Genomic DNA, 21,313 nt, shown 5'->3' on the forward strand with positions numbered 1-21,313 from the left:
CGGGGGGGGGGAGTCCACTGTCCCCGCAATAAACCGCCCCCGCCCGAGCTGCCTCCGCCTTTCGCTTTCGCTTTCGCTTCTCCCAACCTGCCGAGCCGGGACCTGCCCGGCGACCGGTGACGTCCGACGAGCCTCGGGCCGCCATTGGCGGGCGGGCGGCGGAGGCGCCAATCGCGGGGAGGGGCGGGGCTTGCGGCGGGGGTTCCGTGGCGGGGCCGTGCGTGTCCCGAAGCAGTGCGGAGCGGCGCGGCGCGATGGAGCGGGTGCGGGCGCTGGGCCTGGGGCTGCTGCTGGGGGTCCTCGTTGGGGCGGCGAGCGGTGAGCGCGGGCGGGGACCCGGGAGCGCCCCCGGGCACCGGGACACCCCTGTACCCCCTTTTCCGGGCACCGGGACCCCCCCCCCCCCGGCCCCCCCTCCATTCCTCCGTCCCCACCGAACTCCCTTGCCTGGGCATAGGGAACCTCCCCCGGGCACACGGACCCCCCTGGACCCACCTTCCCGGCCAACCCCCGTCCCCCCCCACCCCATCCGGAAGCACCTGGGCTTCCCTTCCCGCCCCCTGGACCCCTCTCCCGGACACCCCTTGTTCCGCAAAACCCCCCACCAGTCCCATCCCCCTCGAGGCGCTCCCCCCGATCTGTTCTCCTGGGCCCCTCGCTCAGCCTCGGTCTCCATCTCTGCACCCGGGCACCCTCCCCCCTGTCCCCCCACAAGCCCCGCTGCCCCCCACCTCTCACCGCCCCCACCGTGTCCCCACAGGGCTCCATTCCCTGCGCTACTTCCATGTTGGGGTGTCGGAGCCCAGCCCGGGGGTACCCCAGTTCACGTCTGTGGGGTACGTGGACCAGAACCCCATTACACGCTACGACAGCGAGATGGGGCACGTGGAGCCCCAGGTGCAGTGGATGGAAGCAAATTTGGATCAGCAGTACTGGGACAGACAGACCCAGATCGGACAGAGCAATCAGGAGGTGTACCGCGTGAACTTCGACACCCTGCGGCGCCGCTACAACCAGAGCGGGGGTGAGCGCGGGCTGGGCTGGGGCTCCATGGGGCTGGGGCAGGACTCCGTGGGATGGGAGACTTCCCAACCCACCCCCAAGGCCCTGCCCTCCCCCACGCTGTTGTCCCAGCTTGTGCTGGCCCTTCCCTGCCTGGTGTCGTTGTCAGAGGGCTCCCGGCCACCCTGTCCCCCAGCGTGAGGGGTCCCGCCTGCCCTGTCCCAGCCCCACAGTGCTTGGGGTCTCCACTGCCAGAGCCAGGGGGCCTGGGGGGTTTCTGGCCAACCCAGCCCAGCGCATCCCCATACACACACCAGCGCCCAACACCCCATCCCCAGACTGGGAGGCTCCTGGCTGCCCCATGGCAGCCCCTCACCATCGCCACAGCTGTTGAGACCCCCAGAAGCAGAGGCTCTCCCAGCCCCTTGCCCCTCCCCATGGTGCTCAGGCCCCCAAGGCAGAGCCAGAGCAGCTTCCCCCACCCCATCCTGTCTCCTTGTCCCACCCCCAGCACTGGGGACCCATCCCAGCCCCTCGCTGTCACAGGCTGCCGTGGGGCCGGGTGCCAGCCCAGGTGTGCCCTGGGTGCAGGGGGTCTGCATCACAGCTTTAGGTGACACCCCGAGTGCTGGATGGGGGGCAGCTCTGGTGCCGTGACCAATCCCCCCCAGAGCTTGCTCAGGGCTGGAGTGGGGGTGCTGCCGGGGGTCTGTTCCCCACTGAAGGCCCAGGGCTGCAGCAGCCCCTCAGTCCCAGCCCTTGGTTGTGTTTCAGGGACTCACACGTTGCAGCGCATGGCCGGCTGTGACCTCCTGGAGGACGGTAGCACCAGGGGGTTTTATCAGGAAGCCTACGACGGGAGGGACTTCATTGCCTTCGACATGAACACGATGACGTTCACCGCAGCGGACGTGGCAGCGCAAGTCACCAAGAGGAAGTGGGAGGAGGACGACAATTACAATGAGCAGTTGAAGCTCTACCTGGAGAACACCTGCATCGAGTGGCTGAGGAAGTACGTGAGCTACGGACGGGCCGTGCTGGAGAGGAAAGGTGAGGGTGAGACAGGGACCCTGGGACTGGGTGCTGCGGGTGCGTGTGCTGACCCTCACTGCCACCCCCTCCCCAGAGCCCCCCACGGTCCGAGTGTCGGGGAAGGAGGCCCAGGGGATCCTGACCCTGCACTGCCGCGCTTACGGCTTCTACCCGCGGCCCATCGCCATCAGCTGGCTGAAGGACGGCGAGGTCAGGGACGCGGAGACCGAGAGGGGCAGCGTCGCGCCCAACAGCGACGGCACCTACTACACCTGGGCCTCTATTGAGGCCCGCCCGGAGGACAAGGACAAGTACCGGTGCCGCGTGGAACACGCCAGCCTGCTGGAGCCCGGCCTCTTTGCGTGGGGTGAGCCCGGTGGCCTTGGGCACGTGGAGCGGTGGGCTGGGGTGGTTCCCCTTCCCCTCCTCACGACCCTCCTCTCCCCCAGAGCCGGAGTCCAACCTGCTCACCATCGTGCTGGCGGTGGCTCTTGCCATCGGGGCTGTCGCCGCCGTCATCGCTGGATTCACCTTCTGGAAGTGGAAATCAGGTACAGCACCGGGGCCGGTGAGGCAGAGGGTGTGGGAGGAAGGCAGGGCCTCGGGGGCTGGGAGGCCCTGCGGGCACAAGCCGCAGTGCTCTGGGGAACCCCCGAGCTTGGTGGCAAAGCGCGGTGGGTGCTGACAGTTCTTTCTCTCTGCAGAGAAGAATAAGAAGGGCTACGACAAGGCGCCAAGTGAGTACCGGGGTCGGGTCCAGCTCCAGCCGCTGCCCAGCGCCGGGGCGGTCTCGTGGCTCTGGTTTCTGGCCGCTGCCGGCATTTCCCCATCCCCCACCCTCCCTGTGCTGCCCCTCTCTAAAGCCCCGTGGTGGGGATGTAGGGAAGAGGTTGTGTCTCCCCTCCGCTGCTCGCGGCACCATCCTCCTCTCCCAGTGGCGGCAGCGCGGCCATGGCTGCCGGGCTGCTCCTGGCACGTGCACCGTGCCCGTGGCGAGCCCGGGGCTGGCGCCTGACGGCCTTTTCTCTCTTGCAGGCACGGACGGGGGCTCTGGCAGCGCGGCCTCAGGTGCGGTGTGGGACCAGGGGGGATGGACGGGGTGACCCCAGCTCTCCCTGCTCCCCTGGGGGACCCGCAGCCGGAGCAAGAGCGGTCTGCAGGAGGGGGTCAGCAGGACCCCAGAGCAGAGAGCTGGGGAGAGGGAGGTGTCCCTGGGTGACACTGTCTCTTCCTCCCGTCCCTGCAGGGATGCCCATCTGACCGCTTGACGAGGGGCTGGCACATGGCTGGATGCGGCCCCCTGCCCGCTCCCGGGCTGGGCGCAGAGGGGTGCTGGAGGAGGCTGGGAGCTGCCTGCAGAGACCTTGTTGTGTTGCTCCTGCCCACGCCTGCCTACAATGGTGGATTTTCTGGCTCAATTAACTTCCTGTACTCTGTTAATTTTTAAGTTGAGCACTGCAATGATGACAAATTTCAAGGTTGCAATTGATTTCTTCTGCATGCGTACATTTCCTGGTTCACACAATAAATGCTGATTCCACCTTCCAACAGGCTGTTTCTCCTCTAACAGTGGCGGGGCTGTTCTCGCAGCCTCGGGTCAAGGGCTGGGCTGGGTTTGGCTGGGGTAGAGTTGGTTTTCTCCGGCACGGTGCGGTGTGTAGGGTCTGTGACCAAGGCTCTTTTCCCCCACCCCTGCAAGCCAGCCAGCTCCCCTCCGCAGCAGTTCTGTTTTATTTTGTACAAATCTCCATCCCGATGGGAGCAGGCCCCTTCTGCCCAGCCCCTGGGGCAGGAGCCAGCCGCTATTCCCCGCAGCCCGTCCCCGTCGTCTCTGGCCACCCCGTGCCAGGAGCGCGCTGCAGCAGGCGGCTGTAGGGCCCACAGCGGTGCCGCAGCTCAGCAGGCGTCCCCGTCTCGGCCACGGTGCCGCGTTCCAGCACCACGACGCGGTCGGCCGCCTCCAGCATCCGCGGGCAGTGGGTGATGAGCAGCACCGTCCGGGTCCCCCAGCTCCGCACCCACTGCTGCAGCTGTGGGAGATGCCAGCACCCCTCAGCACGTGCTGTGGGTCCAGAACTCCCCCCACCCACCCACCCCAACACCTCCCGCTGCTCACCGCCTCCTCGCCCTCCCTCTCCAGGGCACTGGTAGCTTCGTCGAGGATGAGGACGGTGGGTTGCCGCACCAGGGCCCGGGCGATGGCGATCCGCTGCTTCTCCCCTGCTGAGAGCTGCCCCCCTTTCTCCCCCACACCTGCAGGACGAAGGTCCGGGGGGGGTGAGTGAGTTGTGGGTCCCTGGGGATGCTCCCCTCCCCGCCCCCCCGGGCACTCACTGGTGTTGAAGCCCTGGTCCAGCGCCGAGATGAAGTCCAGGGCACCAGCAGCAGCGGCGGCCGCTCTCACCTCGTCCTCCGTGCAGCCCTCCAGCCCGAAGGTGATGTTGTCTCGGATGGTGCCGGAGAAAAGCACGGGCTCCTGCCCCACCAACACCACCTGCCCCCAGGCGCAGGCTGAGACCGGGCACCGCTCAGCACAGCTGTGCTGCCTGCCTGCCTGCCTGCTGCTGCCCTCACCTGGCGGTGCAGGTAGTGGTACTCGTAGTCCCGCAGCGGCACCCCGTCCAGCAGCACCTCCCCGGCCCCGGGCTCGTAGAAGCGCTCCAGCAGCCCCGCGCAGGTGCTTTTCCCGCTGCCATTGAGCCCTGCCAGCGCCGTCACCTCACCAGGGCGCAGCTCAAAGGAGACGTCCTGGGGTGGGGAGGTGGGGCAGGATGCAGGGGGGGTGCTCAGGGACCCCCTCATCCTCTCCTTGGGGACCCCCATGCCACCCCCTCCTCCCGGCTCTACCTGCAGGACGAGGTGCTTGGGGTGCATGGGGTAGGCAAAGGAGACGCGCTGGAAGGAGACGTGGCCCCGCAGCGTGGTGGGCGCCCACGTACCCCCGCTGTCCCCGGTGGGTTCCCGGTCCAGGTACTCCAAGACCTTGCGGCCGGCTGCTGCTTTGCTCAGCAAGTCGCCGTGGCCAAAGACCAGTGCCTGTGCAGGCAGAGCTGCTGGCACCATGGATGAGGACAGACAGACACAACAGGGCTGGGGGGGAGGGGAGCAAGGCATGGGTCATGTGTCGCGTGGTCTTACCATCACGTGGCGGCTGACTTTATCCTGGTAGAGGAGGAAAGTGACGAGGCTGCCGGTGGTGATGGTCCCCTCAGAGTGCTGCCGGTGCCCATAGCAGAGCACCAGCACCTGCACAGCCAGCTGCAGCGCCTGCAGGGATTGGGGAGGGTCAGTGAGCAGGGCAGGGGTGAAACAGGGGTGCTCAGACACCGGGGTCCCTCCTGCACCCGCCTCACCCGCCGGACGAGGGTGAAGAGCGCCTTCTCCACGTCCATCCGGTCCTTCAGCCCCAGCATCTCGGCCAGTGCCTGGCTGTGACGGCGCTCCTCCTCCTCCTCCCCGGCAAAGGTCCGCACCGTCTCGATGGAGGAGACTGCCTCTTGCACCACCGCCGCCGTGTTGGCCGTGGCATCCAGCATGGCTCGCTGCAGCACCTGGGCAGGGGTGGCTGGATTCAGTGCCACAGGGCGGCACCGGGACATCCCCACTGGCCTCGCCCTGCCAGCCCACCCCCGCCATCCCGTCCCACCAGCCCCAAACCTCTGTCCTCTGCCCCCAGGGTCCCCACACCACTGTCACTATGCCCACTGGCCCCACCCCATCCCCACTTACCCCTCCACAGTCCCCACCCGACCAGCACATCCCCTCCAGTCCCCACTGCCCCCATCTTGCACCTCTTGTCCCATCCCCTCTCCCTGTCCCTATCCCAACCCCACTGTCCCGTCTTGTCTTCCTGTCCCCATCCCATCCTATCTCCCTGTCCTTATCCCACCATCTCATACCCACCACTACCATCCTCCCACCCCATTCCCACCATCCCATCCCGTTCCCACCATTCCCGTTCCCACCACCCAGTCCCCCTCCAGCCATCCCATTCCCACCATCCCATCCCATCCTGTCCCCACCATCCCATCTCCCTGATCCCCTTCCCACCATCCCATCCCCACTGTCCTGTCCCATCCCATCTCCATTCCCACCATCCCATCTCCCTGACCCCCTTCCCACCGTCCCACTCCCATTCCCCTGCTCCCCATCCCCATCCCGTCCCCGCTGTCACCTGGTACCGGGCATTGTAGACCTTGCGCGCGGTGATGGCGAGGGGCACCTCCAGCAGCGCCAGCAGCGCCAGGCGGGGCGAGAGCCCCACCATGAAGCCACCCAACCCCACCACCGTCACCAAGCTCCGCAACGCCACGTTGACGCTGCTCGGCACCGCGTTGCACAACAGGGGCACGTCGTTGGCCAACCGGGCGGACAGTTTGGCTGCGGGGACAGTGAGGGGTCAGGGGTGGGATTGGGGGTCCTGGGGTGGGGGGGAGGGTGGGGGGAACCCCCCTACCTGCCGGTGTCTTCTGGAAGAAGGCCAGATCCTGGCGCACCAGGCAGGAGAAGAGCCGGTAGCGGGTGTTCCGTTTGAGCCGGGCTAGCGCCAAGGTGAAGAGACCCCCACGGCAGCCAGCGAACAGCGAGCTGGGGGTGGGGGACAGACACAGGGACCCACCCTGTCAGCCAGCCCCTGGGGGACAGACAGACAAGCAAGGGAGACACAAGGATCCCCACCTGCCCAAATCAGCGGCGATGACCAGGCCGATGGTGAAGGCGGTGGGTCCATCCCCGTGCTTGACGGCATCCAGGGCTTTGCCGGTGCAATACGGCCCCGCGGACTCACCTGGATGGGCACCGAGGCGGGGGGTCAGCGTGGGGGGCGGCAGCAATGCCAAGACGCCACCCCCGCATCTGCCATCACTCACCCAGCACGGCCAACACCAGGAAGAGGAAGGCACCACCGAGGACAGGCCACTCGGTCCGTGCCAGCGCCAGCAGCCGCCCCACGGCCACCGGCGACTTGGTGCCCACGGCCTCGCCGGGCGCCGGCGTGGCCCAAGTCAGCAGCGCCGCGGCAGTTGTGACGTGGGTCAAGGCCAACCATGATGGTGTGGCCGTGGCCAGCAGCGCCGGTGCGGCACCATAAGGCACCAGGAGGCTCCGGAGGGTGAGGAAGATGGCTGGACTGAGGCTGAGCACGACGGCGGCGCCCTGGGGACCCCCCGGCGCCAGGAGCCACCCGGCCACGATAAACGCCAGCAGCCGGAGTCCGGCTTCCAGCCAGGCAGCTGCCAGGCCCAACCATGCCAGCGCCGGGGCCAGCTGGGCCAGCGCCGCCAGCACCACCAGGTCAACCAGGAGCAGGAGGCAGGCCAGGCGGACGGCAGGGAGCAGCGCCATGGCTGGGGGTGCTCACCAGGAAACACCAGTGCTCCCAGTGCAGCTCCACGCTTGGCACCCTAGGGAATTTACCAGTCAATACTAATGCTCCCAGTCCAGTGCCCCCAGTCCCAGACTGGATCCCCAAGACCCTGCCCAGCACTCTGGGACACTCACCACTCAACACCAGCGCTCCCAGTTCAGCCCCCTCTGCTCCCCTAGACCCCACCCAGCACCCTAGAGCACACACCAATGCTCCCAGTTTACCCTCCCAGTCCCAGCCTGGATCCCCAAGACCCTGCCCAGCACCCTGGGTCATTCACCAGCCAACACCAGTGCTCCCAGTTCAGCCCTCTCAGCTCCCCTGGACTCCACCCAGCACCCTGGGATGCTCACCCAGTCAACACCAGTGTTCGCAGTCCAGCCCCCCAGTCCCAGCCTGGACCCCCAAGACCCCGCCCAGCACTCTGGGCCACTCACCACTCACCACCAGTCCTCCCAGTTCAGCTCCCTCAGCTCCCCTGGACCCCACCCTGGATCCTAGAGCACACCAGTGCCCCCAGTACAGCCCCCCCTCCCAGTAGCCCCAGAATCAACCGGTACCTCCCGGCTCAATCCCGCCGCGCCGCCTTTCGGTTTCACTTTCGCGACCCCGCCCCCTCCGCCCGTCACCACGCCCCCCCACGCCCCTCGCCACGCCCGTCTCCCCGCCCCTCCCTCTGTCCCCGCCCCCAACCCCGCCCCCCACCTCGTCCCCCCCCGCCCCCCGGCTACACGCGCTCCGCCAACCTGCTGCGGCTCGGTCCGCCCGGCAACTGATGACGCCGTGCCTCGGCCAATCACCGCCGCCCGACCGGCTTTCGCCCCTTCCTGCCCCCCCCCCCACCCCCCAGGGACACCCCCCCCACCCCCACCCCCCACCCCCCACCCCCAGTACCCAGTGCTCGGTGCCCCCCCACCCCGAGATTCCCGGGACCCGGGGGGAGCCCCCCGACGGCGCCCGGTGCCCCCCCCCGCCGATGCCCGGTGCTTCCCCCAACCGGTTCCCGGTGGCCCCCCCTGCCGGTGCTCGGTGTCCGGTGCAACCCCTGCGATGCCCGGTGCACACCTCACCCCACCCCCGCCGGTTCCCGGTGCCCCCCCCCCCCCCCCCCCGTGATGCCCGGTGCCCCCTCCCCCCCCGCTGGTGCCCGGGGCTGGGCCATGCGCGGCCGCCGGTCCCGCCCCCGGGCTCGGTTTCGGTTTCCGAGAAACGGCGGCGGCTGCCGGGAGGGGCCGGGGCCGCGACCGGGACCGGGGCCGCGACCGGGGCCGCGGAGGAGGGTCCCAGGAGCAGGAACGGGATTAGACCGGACCGGGGACACCGGGACCGGCCACACCGGGACGAGGGGCACCGGGACCGGACCGAGAGCAGGGCCGGGAGCGGGCCGGGGCACGCCGGGAGCACCGGGGCACACCGGAGGGGACGATGGGGGCCCCCCACGCCCGCCGCCTCCTGGCCCTGCTGGGCCCCGAGCGCCGGCGCTGCGCGGTGGTGGCGGCGCTGATGGCGGCCTCGGTCCTCGGTACCGGGGGGGCGTCGCTGGGCATGGGGGGGCAGCACCCAGTGAAGGGGTGCTCTGAGCTACGGGGGGGGGGGGCAGCACCCAGCTTTGGGGGGGCAGCACCCAGTGAGGGGATGCTCTGAGCTACGGGGGGGGCAGCACCCAGCTTTGGGGGGGCAGCACCCAGTGAAGGGGTGCTCTGAGCTACGGGGGGGGCAGCACCCAGCTTTGGGGGGGCAGCACGCAGTGGGGGGATGCTCTGAGCTACGGGGGGGGGGCAGCACCCAGCTTTGGGGGGGCAGCACCCAGTGAAGGGGTGCTCTGAGCTACGGGGGGGGGCAGCACCCAGCTTTGGGGGGGCAGCACCCAGTGAGGGGATGCTCTGAGCTACGGGGGGGGGGCAGCACCCAGCTTTGGGGGGGCAGCACCCAGTGAAGGGGTGCTCTGAGCTACGGGGGGGGGCAGCACCCAGCTTTGGGGGGGCAGCACGCAGTGGGGGGATGCTCTGAGCTACGGGGGGGGGGCAGCACCCAGCTTTGGGGGGGCAGCACCCAGTGAAGGGGTGCTCTCAGCTACGGGGGGGGCAGCACCCAGCTTTGGGGGGGCAGCACCCAGTGAAGGGGTGCTCTCAGCTACGGGGGGGGGGGCAGCACCCAGCTTTGGGGGGGCAGCACCCAGTGGGGGGATGCTCTGAGCTATTGGGGGGGGGGCAGCACCCAGCTTTGGGGGGGCAGCACCCAGTGAGGGGATGCTCTGAGCTACGGGGGGGGGGGGCAGCACCCAGCTTTGGGGGGGCAGCACCCAGGAGGGATGCTCTGAGCTACGGGGCGGGGGCAGCACCCAGGAGGGATGCTCTGAGCTACGGGGTGGGGGTCAGCACCCAGCTTTGGGGGGGCAGCACCCAGGAGGGATGCTCTGAGCTACGGAGGGGAGGGGGAGTACCCAGCTTTGGGGGGGCAGCACCCAGTGAAGGGGTGCTCTGAGTTGGGGGGGCAGCACCCAGCTTTGGGGGGGCAGCACCCAGTGGGGGGATGCTCTGAGCTATGGGGGAGGTGGCAGCACCCAGCTTTGGGTGCTCGGATTTGGGCGGGAGCAACACCATCACCTCGAGGTCACATGGTGGGGTCCCCCCCACCCTGGAGGGGGGTGACACAGACCCAGGGGGGCCTCTGCCACCCTGATGCCATGTCATCTCCCCCCCGGCAGGAGAGATGGCCGTCCCTTACTTCACGGGGCGCGTCACCGACTGGGTGGCCAGCGAGGACGAGGTGGCGGCCGCCTGGCCTATGGCACTGCTGGGGCTCAGCAGGTAGGACAGTGACACAGGGAAGTCACATGGGGGGGGGTGACACACGTGTCCCCATGCTAAGCCAGCCCGGTGCCACCACCACAGCGCCATCACCGAATTCACCTGCGATGTCACCTACGCGGGGATGCTGAGCCGGGTGCTGGGACAACTCCAACGTCGTGTCTTTGCCGCTGTCCTGCGACGGGATGTCGCCTCCCTGCGAGTGACAGGGACCGGAGCGGTGACAGCGCGGGTGACAGGGGATGTGGAAGCCACTCACGCGGCGGTGTCTGAGGCGCTCAGCATCCTGCTGTGGTATCTGGCGCGGGGCGTTTGTCTCCTGGTCACCATGGCGTGGTTGTCACCCCACCTGGCCTTTGTCACACTCCTGTCACTGCCCATCCTCCTGCTGCTGCCCCGATGCATTGGCAAGATCCAGCAGGTACCGGCATGGTGGGGGATGACACAGGACAGGTCCTTTGACACCTCCCTGTGCTTGCTGTCCCCTCTCTGTGCCCACCATCCTCTCCCAGTGCCACTGTCCCCTCCCCATGACTGCTGTCCTCTCCCTGTACCCCTTGTCCCCTCCGCATACCCACCGTTCCCTCCATTTGCCTGCCATCCCCTCTATGTGCCCCCTGTGCCCTCCACATCCCCACTGTCACCTCCCCATGCCTGCCGTCCCCTCCCTGCGCCCACTGTCCCCTTCCCCATGCCTGCCATCCCCTCCCTGTGCCCACTGTCCCCTCCCTGCGCCCACTGTCCCCTCCCCATGCCTGCCATCCCCTCCCTGCGCCCACTGTCCCCTCCCTGCACCCACTGTCCCCTCCCAGCGCCCACTGTCTCCTCCCAGTGCCCACTGTCCCCTCCCCATGCCTGCCATACCCTCCCTGCGCCCACTGTCCCCTCCCTGCGCCCACTGTCCCCTCCCCATGCCTGCCATCCTCTCCCTGCGCCCACTGTCCCCTCCCAGCGCCCACTGTCTCCTCCCAGTGCCCACTGTCCCCTCCCCATGCCTGCCATCCTCTCCCTGCGCCCACTGTCCCCTCCCTGCACCCACTGTCCCCTCCCTGCGCCCACTGTCCCCTCCCCATGCCTGCCATCCCCTCCCTGTGCCCACTGTCCCCTCCCTGCGCCCACTGTCCCCTCCCCATGCCTGCCATCCCCTCCCTGTGCCCACTGTCCCCTCCCTGCGCCCACTGTCCCCTCCCTGCGCCCACTGTCCCCTCCCTGCGCCCACTGTCCCCTCCCCATGCCTGCCATCCCCTCCCTGTGCCCACTGTCCCCTCCCTGCGCCCACTGTCCCCTCCCCATGCCTGCCATCCCCTCCCTGCGCCCACTGTCCCCTCCCTGCGCCCACTGTCCCCTCCCCATGCCTGCCATCCCCTCCCTGCGCCCACTGTCCCCTCCCTGCGCCCACTGTCCCCTCCCCATGCCTGCCATCCTCTCCCTGCGCCCACTGTCCCCTCCCTGCGCCCACTGTCCCCTCCCCATGCCTGCCATCCCCTCCCTGTGCCCACTGTCCCCTCCCTGCGCCCACTGTCCCCTCCCCATGCCTACCATCCCCTCCCTGCGCCCACCGTCCCCTCCCTGCTCCCACTGTCCCCTCCCCATGCCTGCCATCCCCTCCCTGCGCCCACTGTCCCCTCCCCATGCCTGCCATCCCCTCCCTGCACCCACTGTCCCCTCCCTGCGCCCACTGTCCCCTCCCCATGCCTGCCATCCCCTCCCCGAGCCCACCGTCCCCTCCCTGCTCCCCCTCTCCCTCCTCCCTTGTACCCACCGGCCCTGAGGTGACACCGCTGTCCCCAGGGGCTGTCACAGCGGGTGCAGGAGGCGCTGGCGGGTGCCACCAAGGTGGCGGTGGAGACCTTCCAGGCCATGGCGACCGTCCGCAGCTTCGCCCACGAGGCCAGGGCGGCCGAGCGGTACCACCAGCACCTGCGCCACGTCTACGGGCTGGAGTGGAAGGAGGCGGCCACCTACGCCACCACGCTCTGGGCCAGCGGGGTACGGGGACAGGGGACACGGTGGCAGGGGGAATGGGGGGGATGGGGTGGCACCATGGCTGGGCGACGCGATGGCATGGGGGCGGCGGGACGTGGGGATAAGGTGGCATGGGGACAGGGGACGTGGGGATGTGGTGGCACGGAGCTAGGAGGTGTGTTGGCATGGGGGTGATGGGACACGGGAACACGGTGGCACAGGGATGGGGGATGTGGGGAGAGGTGCGTGGGGACAGGGGACATGAGGATGGGGTGGCACGAGGGTGGGGACATGGATGCAGAGGTATGTGGCTAAAGGACACAGGGACGTGGTGGCACAGGGCTGAGGGACACAGGGGCGAGGTGACGCGCTGCTGGGTAATGTGATGACGTGGGTTGGGGACGTGGGGACGTGGTGGCATGGGGCTGGGGGACACAGGGACGAGGTGGCATGTGGCTGGGGGAGGTGATGACGCAGGGGTTGGGGACATGATGGGGACACAGGGTACAATAGCACAGGGCCTCTGGGACACAGGGGCTCGGTGACATGGGGGATGTGACGACTCTGGGACACGGGGGAACGTGATGGCACAGGGGAGGTGACGGAGCAAGGCTGGGACCTCAGTGTCCCTGCAGAGAGGTGGCCGCGGTGAGGAGGGTGATGGGGACACCCCCCCAGCGGTGACCTCCCTGTGGTGTCCCCAGTTCTCAGCGCTGGCCCTGAAGTTGGGACTCCTCTGCTATGGGGGACAGCTGGTGGCCGCGGGGACCATCACCACCGGGGACCTTGTCACCTTCCTCATCTACCAGATGCAGTTCACCGAGGCCGTGAGGGTGAGGCCGAGGGGACACCATGTCCCCAGTGACCTCCCTGCCGTTGTCCCCAAGCCTGGTCCCTGTGTCCCTGTACCCTCCTCCCACTGCATCCCCGTGACAGTCCCAGTGTGTCCCCATTGCCACCCATGTCCCGTGCCCTCCCTGCCATGCCATCTGTGTCCCCAAGTCCATCTCTCCATGTGCCTGTGTTCTCTCTGCTGTGTCCCCCTGCCATGTCCCCATGCCCTCCCCACCACACCCCTGTGTCATCCGTGTCCTCACGCCCTCCTGGCCATGTCCCCATGCCGGTTCCCCATGTCCTCCTGGACACATCCCTGTCCTCTGTGTCCCCATGTCCTCCCCTCTGTGTCCCCATGCCCTGCCATCTCCTCATGGCCCCCCGGCCGTGTCCCTGTGTCCCCTGCTGTGTCCCTGTATCCTTCCTGCCACGTCCCCATGCTGGTCCCATGGTGTCCCTGTGCCCTCCCACGTCCCCCCACCATGTCCTTGTGTCCTCCGTGTCCACCGTGTCCCCATGCCCGGTCCCCATGCCCTCCTGGATGCATCCCTGTCCCAGTCCCCTGTGTCCCAACACCCTCCCAGCCATTTCCCCATGTCCCCACACCCTCCTGGCCATGTCCCCTCTGGGTCCCCAGGTCCTGCTCCTCTACTACCCCAACATGACCAAAGCCGTGGGCTCCTCAGAGAAGATCTTTGAATTCCTGGACCAAGAGAAGCAGGTGGCACCTACGGGGACGCTGGCACCCGATGTCCTACGGGGCCACCTCAAGCTTGAGGACGTCTGGTTCTCCTATCCCGGTCACCAAGAGCCCGTGCTCAAGGTGGGCACAAGGATAGGGCGGGTGGTGCGGGGACGTGATGGGGGGACAAGGTGGGGAGGGCATGGGGACACGGACGTGGTGGGGAGGTTGTGGGGACATGGGAGGGGGACAGAAGAATGTGGTGAGGACTTGGCAGGTGGATGTGGGGCATGGTGGGGAGGGCATGGGGACGCAGATGGGGTGGGGAGGTTTTGGGGACATGTTGGGGACATGGGGACACGGTGGGGAGGGTGCGGGGACGTGGTGGGAGGACATGGGGGCATGGACGTGGCACGGACATGGCGGGGGGGCCGCGGTGGGGACGTGTCAGTTGACCACAGTGGGGAAGGCACAGGGACGTGGACATGGTGGGGAGGGTGTGGGGACAAAGTGGGAGGGCTTGGGGACGTGCTGGAGAGGGATGGGGACACGCGGAGGGGGTGCAGGGATGTCATGTTTGTCCCCCCAGGGCGTGTCCCTTGAGCTGCACCCCGGGGAGGTGCTGGCGGTGGTGGCCCCTCCAGGGGCAGGGAAGAGCACCCTGGTATCCCTGGTCCTGAACCTGCACCCGCCGGAGGCCGGGCGGGTGCTGCTGGACGGTCACCCCCTCCCTGCCTACCAGCACCCCTACCTGCGCTGCCAGGTGCCCCCATCACTTCTGTCACCAGCTGTCCCCAGCGGGTCCCCAGTGCCACCCCCATGCCACCAGCTGTCTCCAACGGGACCCACCACCACCCTCTGTGTCACCAGCTGTCCCCAACGGGTCGCCACTGCCAACCCCATGTCACCAGCCACCCCCACCATGGCCCTGCCACCACCTCGAGTCACCAGATATCCGCCCTGTGTCCCCAGACATCCCTGCCATGTCCCCCCTTCATCCCTGCCATGTCCCCAGCCATGCCCCTGGCCATCCCCACCATGTCCCTGCCACATCACCACAGCATCCCTGCCGCATCCTCAGCTCTCCCCTCTGTGTCCTCTACCATGTCCCCGCGGTGTCCCCACCCAACCCTGCGATGTCCCTGCTGACACCCCAGCCGTCCCTGCCCCATCTCCACCGCGTCCACACCGCGTCCCCAGCCGTCCCCTCCGTCGCAGGTGGCCGCCGTCCCGCAGGAGCCGGTGCTCTTCTCCCGCTCGCTCCACGCCAACATCGCCTACGGGCCGGGGAGCTGGAGCCGGGCGCAGGTGACGGTGGCAGCCCGCCGGGCGGGTGCCCACGCCTTCATCACCCGCCTGCCCCGGGGCTATGACACAGGTAGGAGGTGTCCCCTACGTCGCTGTCCCCAAGTCTCCATGTCCCCCACCCTGACCCCCGTCTCACGCAGAGGTGGGCGAGCTGGGGGGGCAGCTCTCCGGGGGACAGCGGCAAGGGGTGGCCATCGCTCGGGCCCTGGTGAGGAACCCCCGTGTCCTCATCCTCGATGAACCCACCAGTGCCCTGGACACCGAGAGCCAGCTGCAGGTGGGAGGTGACACCCGTGTCCCCTCGGTCCCCCTCTCCAGCAGCACCCTGGTCCTTGGGGGTCCCCCTGGGTCTCTTCTTTCTGTCATCTCCTGGGCCCCTGGTCTCTATGTCCCCTGGGTCCCTTTTGTCCCCCATCCCCATGTCCCCTGGCCCCTCTCCCAGTTGACCCCTGGTCCCAGGGAGGCGTCCCCTTGGTCCCCTCTTTGACTGTCCCTGGTCCCAGGGTCCCTGCTCCCTGTGTCCCCTCAGTCCCCAGTCCCAGCACCCCACGGGTCCCCTTGGTCCCCAGTCCCAGTGTCCTGTGGGTCCCTGGTCCCCATGTCCTGTGGGTCCCTGGTCCCCATGTCCCCTGCGTCCCTGCTCCCTTTAGTCTCCTGGATCCCCTGCACCCGACTCCCCCGACCCCTTGGTCCTTGGGCCCCATGTCCCCTGGGTCCCCGGTCCCCACGTCCCCTGGGTCCCCACACTCGGGGGGGTCCCCACTGATGACACCACCCGCCGCAGGTGGAGCAGGAGATCTTCGGAGCCAGCGGGGCCGGGCGCGCGGTGCTGCTGGTGACGGGGCAGGTGGCCCTGGCCATGCGGGCGCAGCGGGTGGCCGTGCTGGAGGGGGGACGACTGCACGAGCTGGAGTCCCCCAAGGAGCTCCTGTGCCCCGGCAGCCGTTACTGGCACCTGCTGCAGGGCGGGGGACAGGGGGGGACAGCGGGGGATGGGGACATGGGGGAGGAGGGTGGGGAAGAGCTGGGGACGGGGACAGCAAGGGATGGGGATACCAGGAGCCAGGGTGGGGGTACCAGGGACAGGTGTGCGGAGACCAGGAGCTGGGATGGGGACAATGAGAGCTGGGATGGGGACAACGAGAGCTGTGATGGGGACACTAGCAACCAGGATGGGGACACTACAAACCAGGATGGGGAGGCCAAGAGCTGGGATGGGGACAACAAGAGCTGCGATGGGGACACTGAAAGCTGTGACAAGGGACCGGGAGAGCTGTGACGGGAGTACTGCCATGTCCCTGCTCTGTGATGGTGACCAGGGCGGCTACCAGGTGCCAGCGGGGCTGGTAACCAACAGGGCTGATCACGGGGCAGTGTTTTAAATAAATCCTTCTGTTTGTACCCAGGATATTTTGGGGGACCCCAGAGCTGGTGGAGGGGAAAGCACGCCAGGGGTGGGTGGATGTGGGGATGGGGGCAGCAATGGGATGGACAGGGGCCTGCACCGCTTCTGTTGAGAGGGAAAGCTGCACATAATAAGCAGAATTGCTTCCGAGAGGAGCTGGCTGGATTGTGGGGGCTGGGGGGAGCAGCCTGGCCTGGTTGTGGGGTCTCAAGGAATCACCCACCGGTTGTCACTGCCCACCCCTATGTTGTATCTCTCCCTCAATGTCCCACGGGCTCACCGAGCTGTGAACAGCTCATGAGGACATTCCCAGTCCAGGCCTACCTGAACCACTCCGACTTTTGCCGCCTGGTCTACTTGCTCCTTGCATTGATGTTCTCCAGGAGCACGGCTCACGGCTCATGGATGTGATGGACCTTTACACCCAGGGGCTCTACCCAGGCAGCAAGGTCCAGCTGCCAAAATGCAGCGTCACCCAGGGCTTTGCCTCTATGACCATCGCTGTAGCCACCCCACAGAGCAGTGGCCACCCTCAACGGGTCAGTACGGAGAAGAGTCCAGGCCACGTTTCTCAGGCAGCAACCTCTAGGGCCAGCTGGGTGGCTTTGACTTCTGCAGCTTGCCTCGAAGGAAGGAAGCTGGAGAGAGACTTTTTACCAAGGCCTCTAGTGACAGGACAAGGGCTGTGGTTTGATACTGAAAGAGGGGAGATCAAGACTGGCCATAAGGAATGTTTTAGGGTGAGGGTGGTGAGGGGCTGCAACAAGTTGCCCAGAGAAGTTGTGGATGCTCCATCATTGGAAGTGTTCAAGGTGAGGTAGGATGAGAGGAAATGGCCTCAAGTTGTGCTGGGGAGGTTTACACTGGCCATTAAGAAAAAATTCTGGACTGAGTGAGTTGTCAAGCACTGGAACAGGCTGCCCAGGGAAGGGGCTGGGTCACCATCCAGCCCCTCCAGGCCCTTCTTGTCCCGAGGGGCCCAAACCTGAGCCCAGCACTCGAGGTGGGGCCTCCCCAGGGCCGAGCACAGGGGCCCCATCCCTGCCCGGCTCCTGCTGGCCACACCAGTGCTGACACAAGCCCGGGGGCTGGTGGCCTCCTTGGCCACCCGGGCCCTGCTGGCTCATGCCCAGCCGGCTGTCAGCCCCCACCCCCAGGGCCTTCTCCGCCGGGCACTTCCCAGCCCCTCTGCCCCAGGCCTGGGGCGCTGCCTGGGGTTGGGGTGACCCAAGTGCTCCCTGGCTCTCCAGTCGATGAATGAGCCCGTGGATGGGGATGAGAGAGTCTGGGTTGGTGCGATATTGCCGCCGGTGCACTGTTGTGGTGGCGATCAGCAGCCGTTGTTCTGTGACCCTCACAACCCCACCACAGAAGGGTCCTTCGAGAGACCGGGCAAGGCAGACAGCTGTTTAATTCTCTCCATCTCCAAGGCAGCTACACCAAAAGCCCACCTGTACCCTTTTGGGTCCTTGAAATACCCTCTCCTGAGGTAGTCTATGCCAAGGATGCACGGAGCCTCTGGGCCAGTCACAATGGGGTGCTTCTGCCACTCATTCCCAGTTAGGCTCACTTCGGCCTCCAACACAGCTAGCTCTTGGGATCCCCCCGTCACTCCAGAAATGCAGCTGGGTTCTGCCCCTGTATAGTTTTATGGCATTAGGGTGCACCGAGCAGTGTTAAACAGGGCTGGGTAGGCCTGAGCCGGGCCCCAGCACATTGCAGTGGTTTGCATCTCTCTGGCATTGCCGGGGTGGCAACATGCTTCCTCCAACTGTTCTGCTAATCTTTCAGGATTCTGCACGTGTTCAGGGGTGAATTTCCAAAGCAGTGGAGGTGCCCGCCATCCCAGGCATTTCCCCATGCTATCCCACACGCCCTGCCTCCCATAGCTATCCAGCCCCGGGGCAGATCGCTGGATGATATTCTTAAGTTGTTTATTAACCTTAGAACCGAAACCGCCTGCCAAAGCAATACCACGAGATGTATCTGAACTACCCAAGGCTGTTCAAGGTACTGAAAAGTTGTTGTAATGAAGGAGGAGGCCTTACAGAAGACGGTAGCTAAGGTGCCAGTCTGTATTTCCTGCATCAAAAACCTCTCAGAGGAGGAGGTATAATTGCCGATTGTCTCCATGAGGTGGCAGCCTGGCTTCCATGCAAGACCCAAGTAACCGCTAACGCTCAAGGCCAGTGTTTTAATAACAACTCTCCCAAGCAAAACACCTCTAATCACCGCAGAGCACAGCAGACTACACAAAACGAGCAATCTTGAGCATGTACTTTACAATCAGCATGGTGTAGACTGGAAAAAGTAATGTCGAGAACAGCTGAATCAATGCTGGGACCAGCACCTGTTATTATCTGAAACCCTACGTGCCCCACGTTGGGGGCCAAAAAGGACTGCTGTGGTTCAGCCCCAGTCAGCAACTAAACACCACGCAGCCTCTTGCTCAGTCCCCCCACCCCTGTGGGACGGGGGAAAGAATTGGAAGAACAAAAGAAAAAAAACCACAACATGTGGGTTGAGATAAGAACAGTTTAATAATTACAATAAAAATAATAATGATGATCATTATTATTATTATAACAATAATGATAATATAATAAAAAGAAAAAGGGAAAAAGGGGAAAAAAACCCAAAAACATAAAGGATAGAAGTACTCGCCAACCACCGACCAAAGCTGCCCATCCCCGAGCCATGATCGCTACCTCCCTCCCCCGGCCAGTTCCTCCCAGTTAACATACTGGGCATGACGTTACATGATATGGAATATCCCTTTGGTCAGTTTGAATCCGCTCTCTTGGCTGTGCCCCCTCCCCTCCCGGCTCCTTGTGCCCCCGGCACAGCATGGGGAGCTGGAAAAGTCCTTGACTAGCACAAGCGCTACCCAGCAACTGCCAAAACATCGGTGTTATCAGCATTGTTTTCATACTAACTCCAAAGCACAGCACTGCACCCACTGCGGTGATGAAAGTTACCTCTCTCCCAGCTAAAACCATGACAGCTTGTCACCAGAGAGAGGAGAGCAGCACCTCCACTCTGCTGACCCCCTTGAGCAAGGTGTAACTGCAATGTGGTCACTCCTTAGCGAGGTAGGATGAGAGGAAACAGCCTCAAGTTGTGCTGGGGAGGTTTACACTGGCCATTAAGAAAAAATTCTGGACTGAGTGAGTCGTCAAGCACTGGAACAGGCTGCCCAGGGAAGGGGCTGGGTCACCATCCAGCCCCTCAAGGCCCTTCTTGTCCCGAGGGGCCCAAACCTGAGCCCAGCATTCGAGGTGGGGCCTCCCCAGGGCCGAGCACAGGGGCCCCATCCCTGCCCGGCCCCTGCTGGCCACACCAGTGCTGACACAAGCCCGGGGGCTGGTGGCCTCCTTGGCCACCCGGGCACTGCTGGCTCATGCCCAGCCGGCTGTCAGCCAGCACCCCCAGGGCCTTCTCCGCCGGGCACTTCCCAGCCCCTCTGCCCCAGGCCTGGGGCGCTGCCTGGGGTTGGGGTGACCCAAGGGCAGGGCCCGGCACTCGGCCTTGTTAAACCTCACACAACTGGCCTCGGCCCATGGATCCAGCCTGTCCAGGTCCCTCTGCAGAGCCTTCCTGCCCTCCAGCAGATCAACACCCCCACACAATCAAATCTATGGTGACAGGAGGGAAGCTGCCGGCAAGACCTCAAATCTGGACATGAGTAGGGCAGACGTCAGGGAACTGCTTAGCAAGGTCCTCTGGGAAAAGCTTTTGAAGGTGCCAGGGTCCATTGGTGCCGGTCACTCTTTAAGTACAACCTCCTAAGAGCGCAGGAGGAGGCAATCCCAAAGTGTAGGGAGTCAAGCAGGCAAAAGGCCGCCTTGGCTGAGCAGGGATATTCTTCTAGAAATAAGGAGAAAAAAAGAAAGTATATGGCCAGTGGAAGCGATGTCAGGTGACATGGGAGGTCTACGGGGATGCTGTTCACCACTGCAGGGAGGAAATAAGTATGGCCAAAGCTCAGTTAGACTTGAAGCTGGCCAGTACTGTGAGGGACAATAAAAAGGGCTTTTTTAAGTAGGTTAATGGCATAAGGCAAGCCAGTAACAGCATTGGCTCATTCCTTGATGAGAATGGTCACCTCCCAAACAGGGACAGAGACAAGCAGGGACATTTAATGCTTTCTTCGCCTCAGTCTTCAACACCGACGGTGGGCTCAGGACCCCAGAGCTCTGGGCTAGTGAACCATGGCTGCGGGAATGATAAACCTTCAACCAACCTCGAGCTTGTGCAGGACTTGCTGCTCCAGCTGGATCCGCATAGGTCAACAGGGCCTGATGAGATTCATCCAAGGATACTTAAAGAGCTGGCTGATGTCATAGCGAGACTTCTCTCAATGATTTTTCAATGCATTTTGGAATCTGGAGAGGTCCCTGTTGGCTGGAAGCTGTCAAATGTTGTCCCAGTCTTCAAGAAGGGCAGCAGGGATGACCCCGGTTACTACAGGCCCATCAGTCTCATTTCTGTGTCTGGGAAAATTAGGGAGAAGATTATTCTGGGAGTTATTGAAAAGCACATGAGGGACAACACAGTCATTGGTCCCAGCAAGCATGGGTTCATGAGAGGAAAGTCCTGACTAACAAATTTGATTTCCTTCTATGACAAGGTCACCCCGCTAGTTGACCAAGGGAAGCCAGTTGATGGAAGCTTTTGGGATTTCAGTAGAGCTTTCGATAGTCTCTCACAGTCTCCTCCTGGACAAAATGTCCAGCACACAGCTGAGTAAACACGTAATACAGTGGGTGACCGATGGGCTGATGGGTTGGGCTCAAAGGGTTACAGTAAATGGGGTTACATGGGGCTGGCGGCCAGTCACTAGCGGGGTTGTACAGGGATCCATCTTAGGACCAGTATTTTTTAATCTCTTCATAAATGACTTGGATGCA

At 65.1% G+C, this 21,313-nt stretch overlaps 3 protein-coding genes across 7 annotated transcripts; 2 read left to right on the forward strand and 1 right to left on the reverse strand.

The window, feature by feature from the left end:
- The first annotated feature begins 175 nt into the window (after positions 1 to 175).
- Positions 176 to 3,582, forward strand: LOC135317694 (class I histocompatibility antigen, F10 alpha chain-like). Its single transcript, XM_064474126.1, has 8 exons — positions 176 to 318; positions 761 to 1,024; positions 1,777 to 2,052; positions 2,129 to 2,401; positions 2,484 to 2,585; positions 2,739 to 2,771; positions 3,070 to 3,102; positions 3,281 to 3,582. The coding sequence occupies exons 1-8, from the start codon at positions 255 to 257 to the stop codon at positions 3,292 to 3,294; spliced, it is 1,059 nt and encodes a 352-aa protein (XP_064330196.1). The 5' UTR covers positions 176 to 254; the 3' UTR covers positions 3,295 to 3,582.
- TAP2 (transporter 2, ATP binding cassette subfamily B member) lies at positions 3,475 to 10,410 on the reverse strand. Of its 5 annotated transcripts, none has more exons than XM_064474123.1 (12): positions 10,328 to 10,410; positions 6,903 to 7,436; positions 6,712 to 6,820; positions 6,491 to 6,621; positions 6,209 to 6,414; positions 5,388 to 5,585; positions 5,173 to 5,301; positions 4,882 to 5,070; positions 4,609 to 4,782; positions 4,369 to 4,528; positions 4,151 to 4,287; positions 3,475 to 4,064 (listed from the first exon to the last, which is right to left on the reverse strand). In XM_064474123.1, the coding sequence occupies exons 2-12, from the start codon at positions 7,375 to 7,377 to the stop codon at positions 3,837 to 3,839; spliced, it is 2,136 nt and encodes a 711-aa protein (XP_064330193.1). In that variant the 5' UTR covers positions 7,378 to 7,436; positions 10,328 to 10,410; the 3' UTR covers positions 3,475 to 3,836. The 5 variants fall into 5 exon arrangements, with proteins under 5 accessions (XP_064330193.1, XP_064330194.1, XP_064330191.1 ...); XM_064474124.1 differs by lacking the exon at positions 10,328 to 10,410 and adding an exon at positions 8,146 to 8,213; XM_064474121.1 differs by lacking the exon at positions 10,328 to 10,410 and adding an exon at positions 7,960 to 8,013.
- TAP1 (transporter 1, ATP binding cassette subfamily B member) lies at positions 8,711 to 16,277 on the forward strand. The gene is made up of 10 exons (XM_064473803.1): positions 8,711 to 8,921; positions 10,107 to 10,209; positions 10,294 to 10,630; positions 12,001 to 12,198; positions 12,879 to 13,007; positions 13,646 to 13,831; positions 14,280 to 14,453; positions 14,909 to 15,068; positions 15,139 to 15,275; positions 15,783 to 16,277. Exons 1-10 carry the CDS (start codon positions 8,825 to 8,827, stop codon positions 16,275 to 16,277), a joined length of 2,016 nt encoding a protein of 671 aa, XP_064329873.1. The 5' UTR covers positions 8,711 to 8,824.
- Positions 16,278 to 21,313: the final 5,036 nt, after the last annotated feature.

This window comes from Phalacrocorax carbo, chromosome 26 (assembly GCF_963921805.1).
Source record: "Phalacrocorax carbo chromosome 26, bPhaCar2.1, whole genome shotgun sequence".
In the NCBI taxonomy this organism is placed as follows: domain Eukaryota; kingdom Metazoa; phylum Chordata; class Aves; order Suliformes; family Phalacrocoracidae; genus Phalacrocorax; species Phalacrocorax carbo.

Bases quoted from the DNA above. Each gene is read 5' to 3' on its own strand.
- LOC135317694 (XM_064474126.1), top strand. From the start codon at position 255: ATGGAGCGGGTGCGGGCGCTGGGCCTGGGGCTGCTGCTGGGGGTCCTC. The intron at 319-760 runs GTGAGCGCGGGC...GTGTCCCCACAG, and splicing joins CCTCGTTGGGGCGGCGAGCG to GGCTCCATTCCCTGCGCTAC. The intron at 2,053-2,128 runs GTGAGGGTGAGA...CCCCCTCCCCAG, and splicing joins GGCCGTGCTGGAGAGGAAAG to AGCCCCCCACGGTCCGAGTG.
- TAP2 (XM_064474123.1), bottom strand. From the start codon at position 7,377: ATGGCGCTGCTCCCTGCCGTCCGCCTGGCCTGCCTCCTGCTCCTGGTT. The intron at 6,622-6,711 runs GTGGGGATCCTT...CCCCACCCCCAG, and splicing joins ATCGCCGCTGATTTGGGCAG to CTCGCTGTTCGCTGGCTGCC. The intron at 5,071-5,172 runs GTAAGACCACGC...CTGCCTGCACAG, and splicing joins AAGTCAGCCGCCACGTGATG to GCACTGGTCTTTGGCCACGG.
- TAP1 (XM_064473803.1), top strand. From the start codon at position 8,825: ATGGGGGCCCCCCACGCCCGCCGCCTCCTGGCCCTGCTGGGCCCCGAG. The intron at 15,069-15,138 runs GTAGGAGGTGTC...CGTCTCACGCAG, and splicing joins GCCCCGGGGCTATGACACAG to AGGTGGGCGAGCTGGGGGGG. The intron at 15,276-15,782 runs GTGGGAGGTGAC...CACCCGCCGCAG, and splicing joins ACACCGAGAGCCAGCTGCAG to GTGGAGCAGGAGATCTTCGG.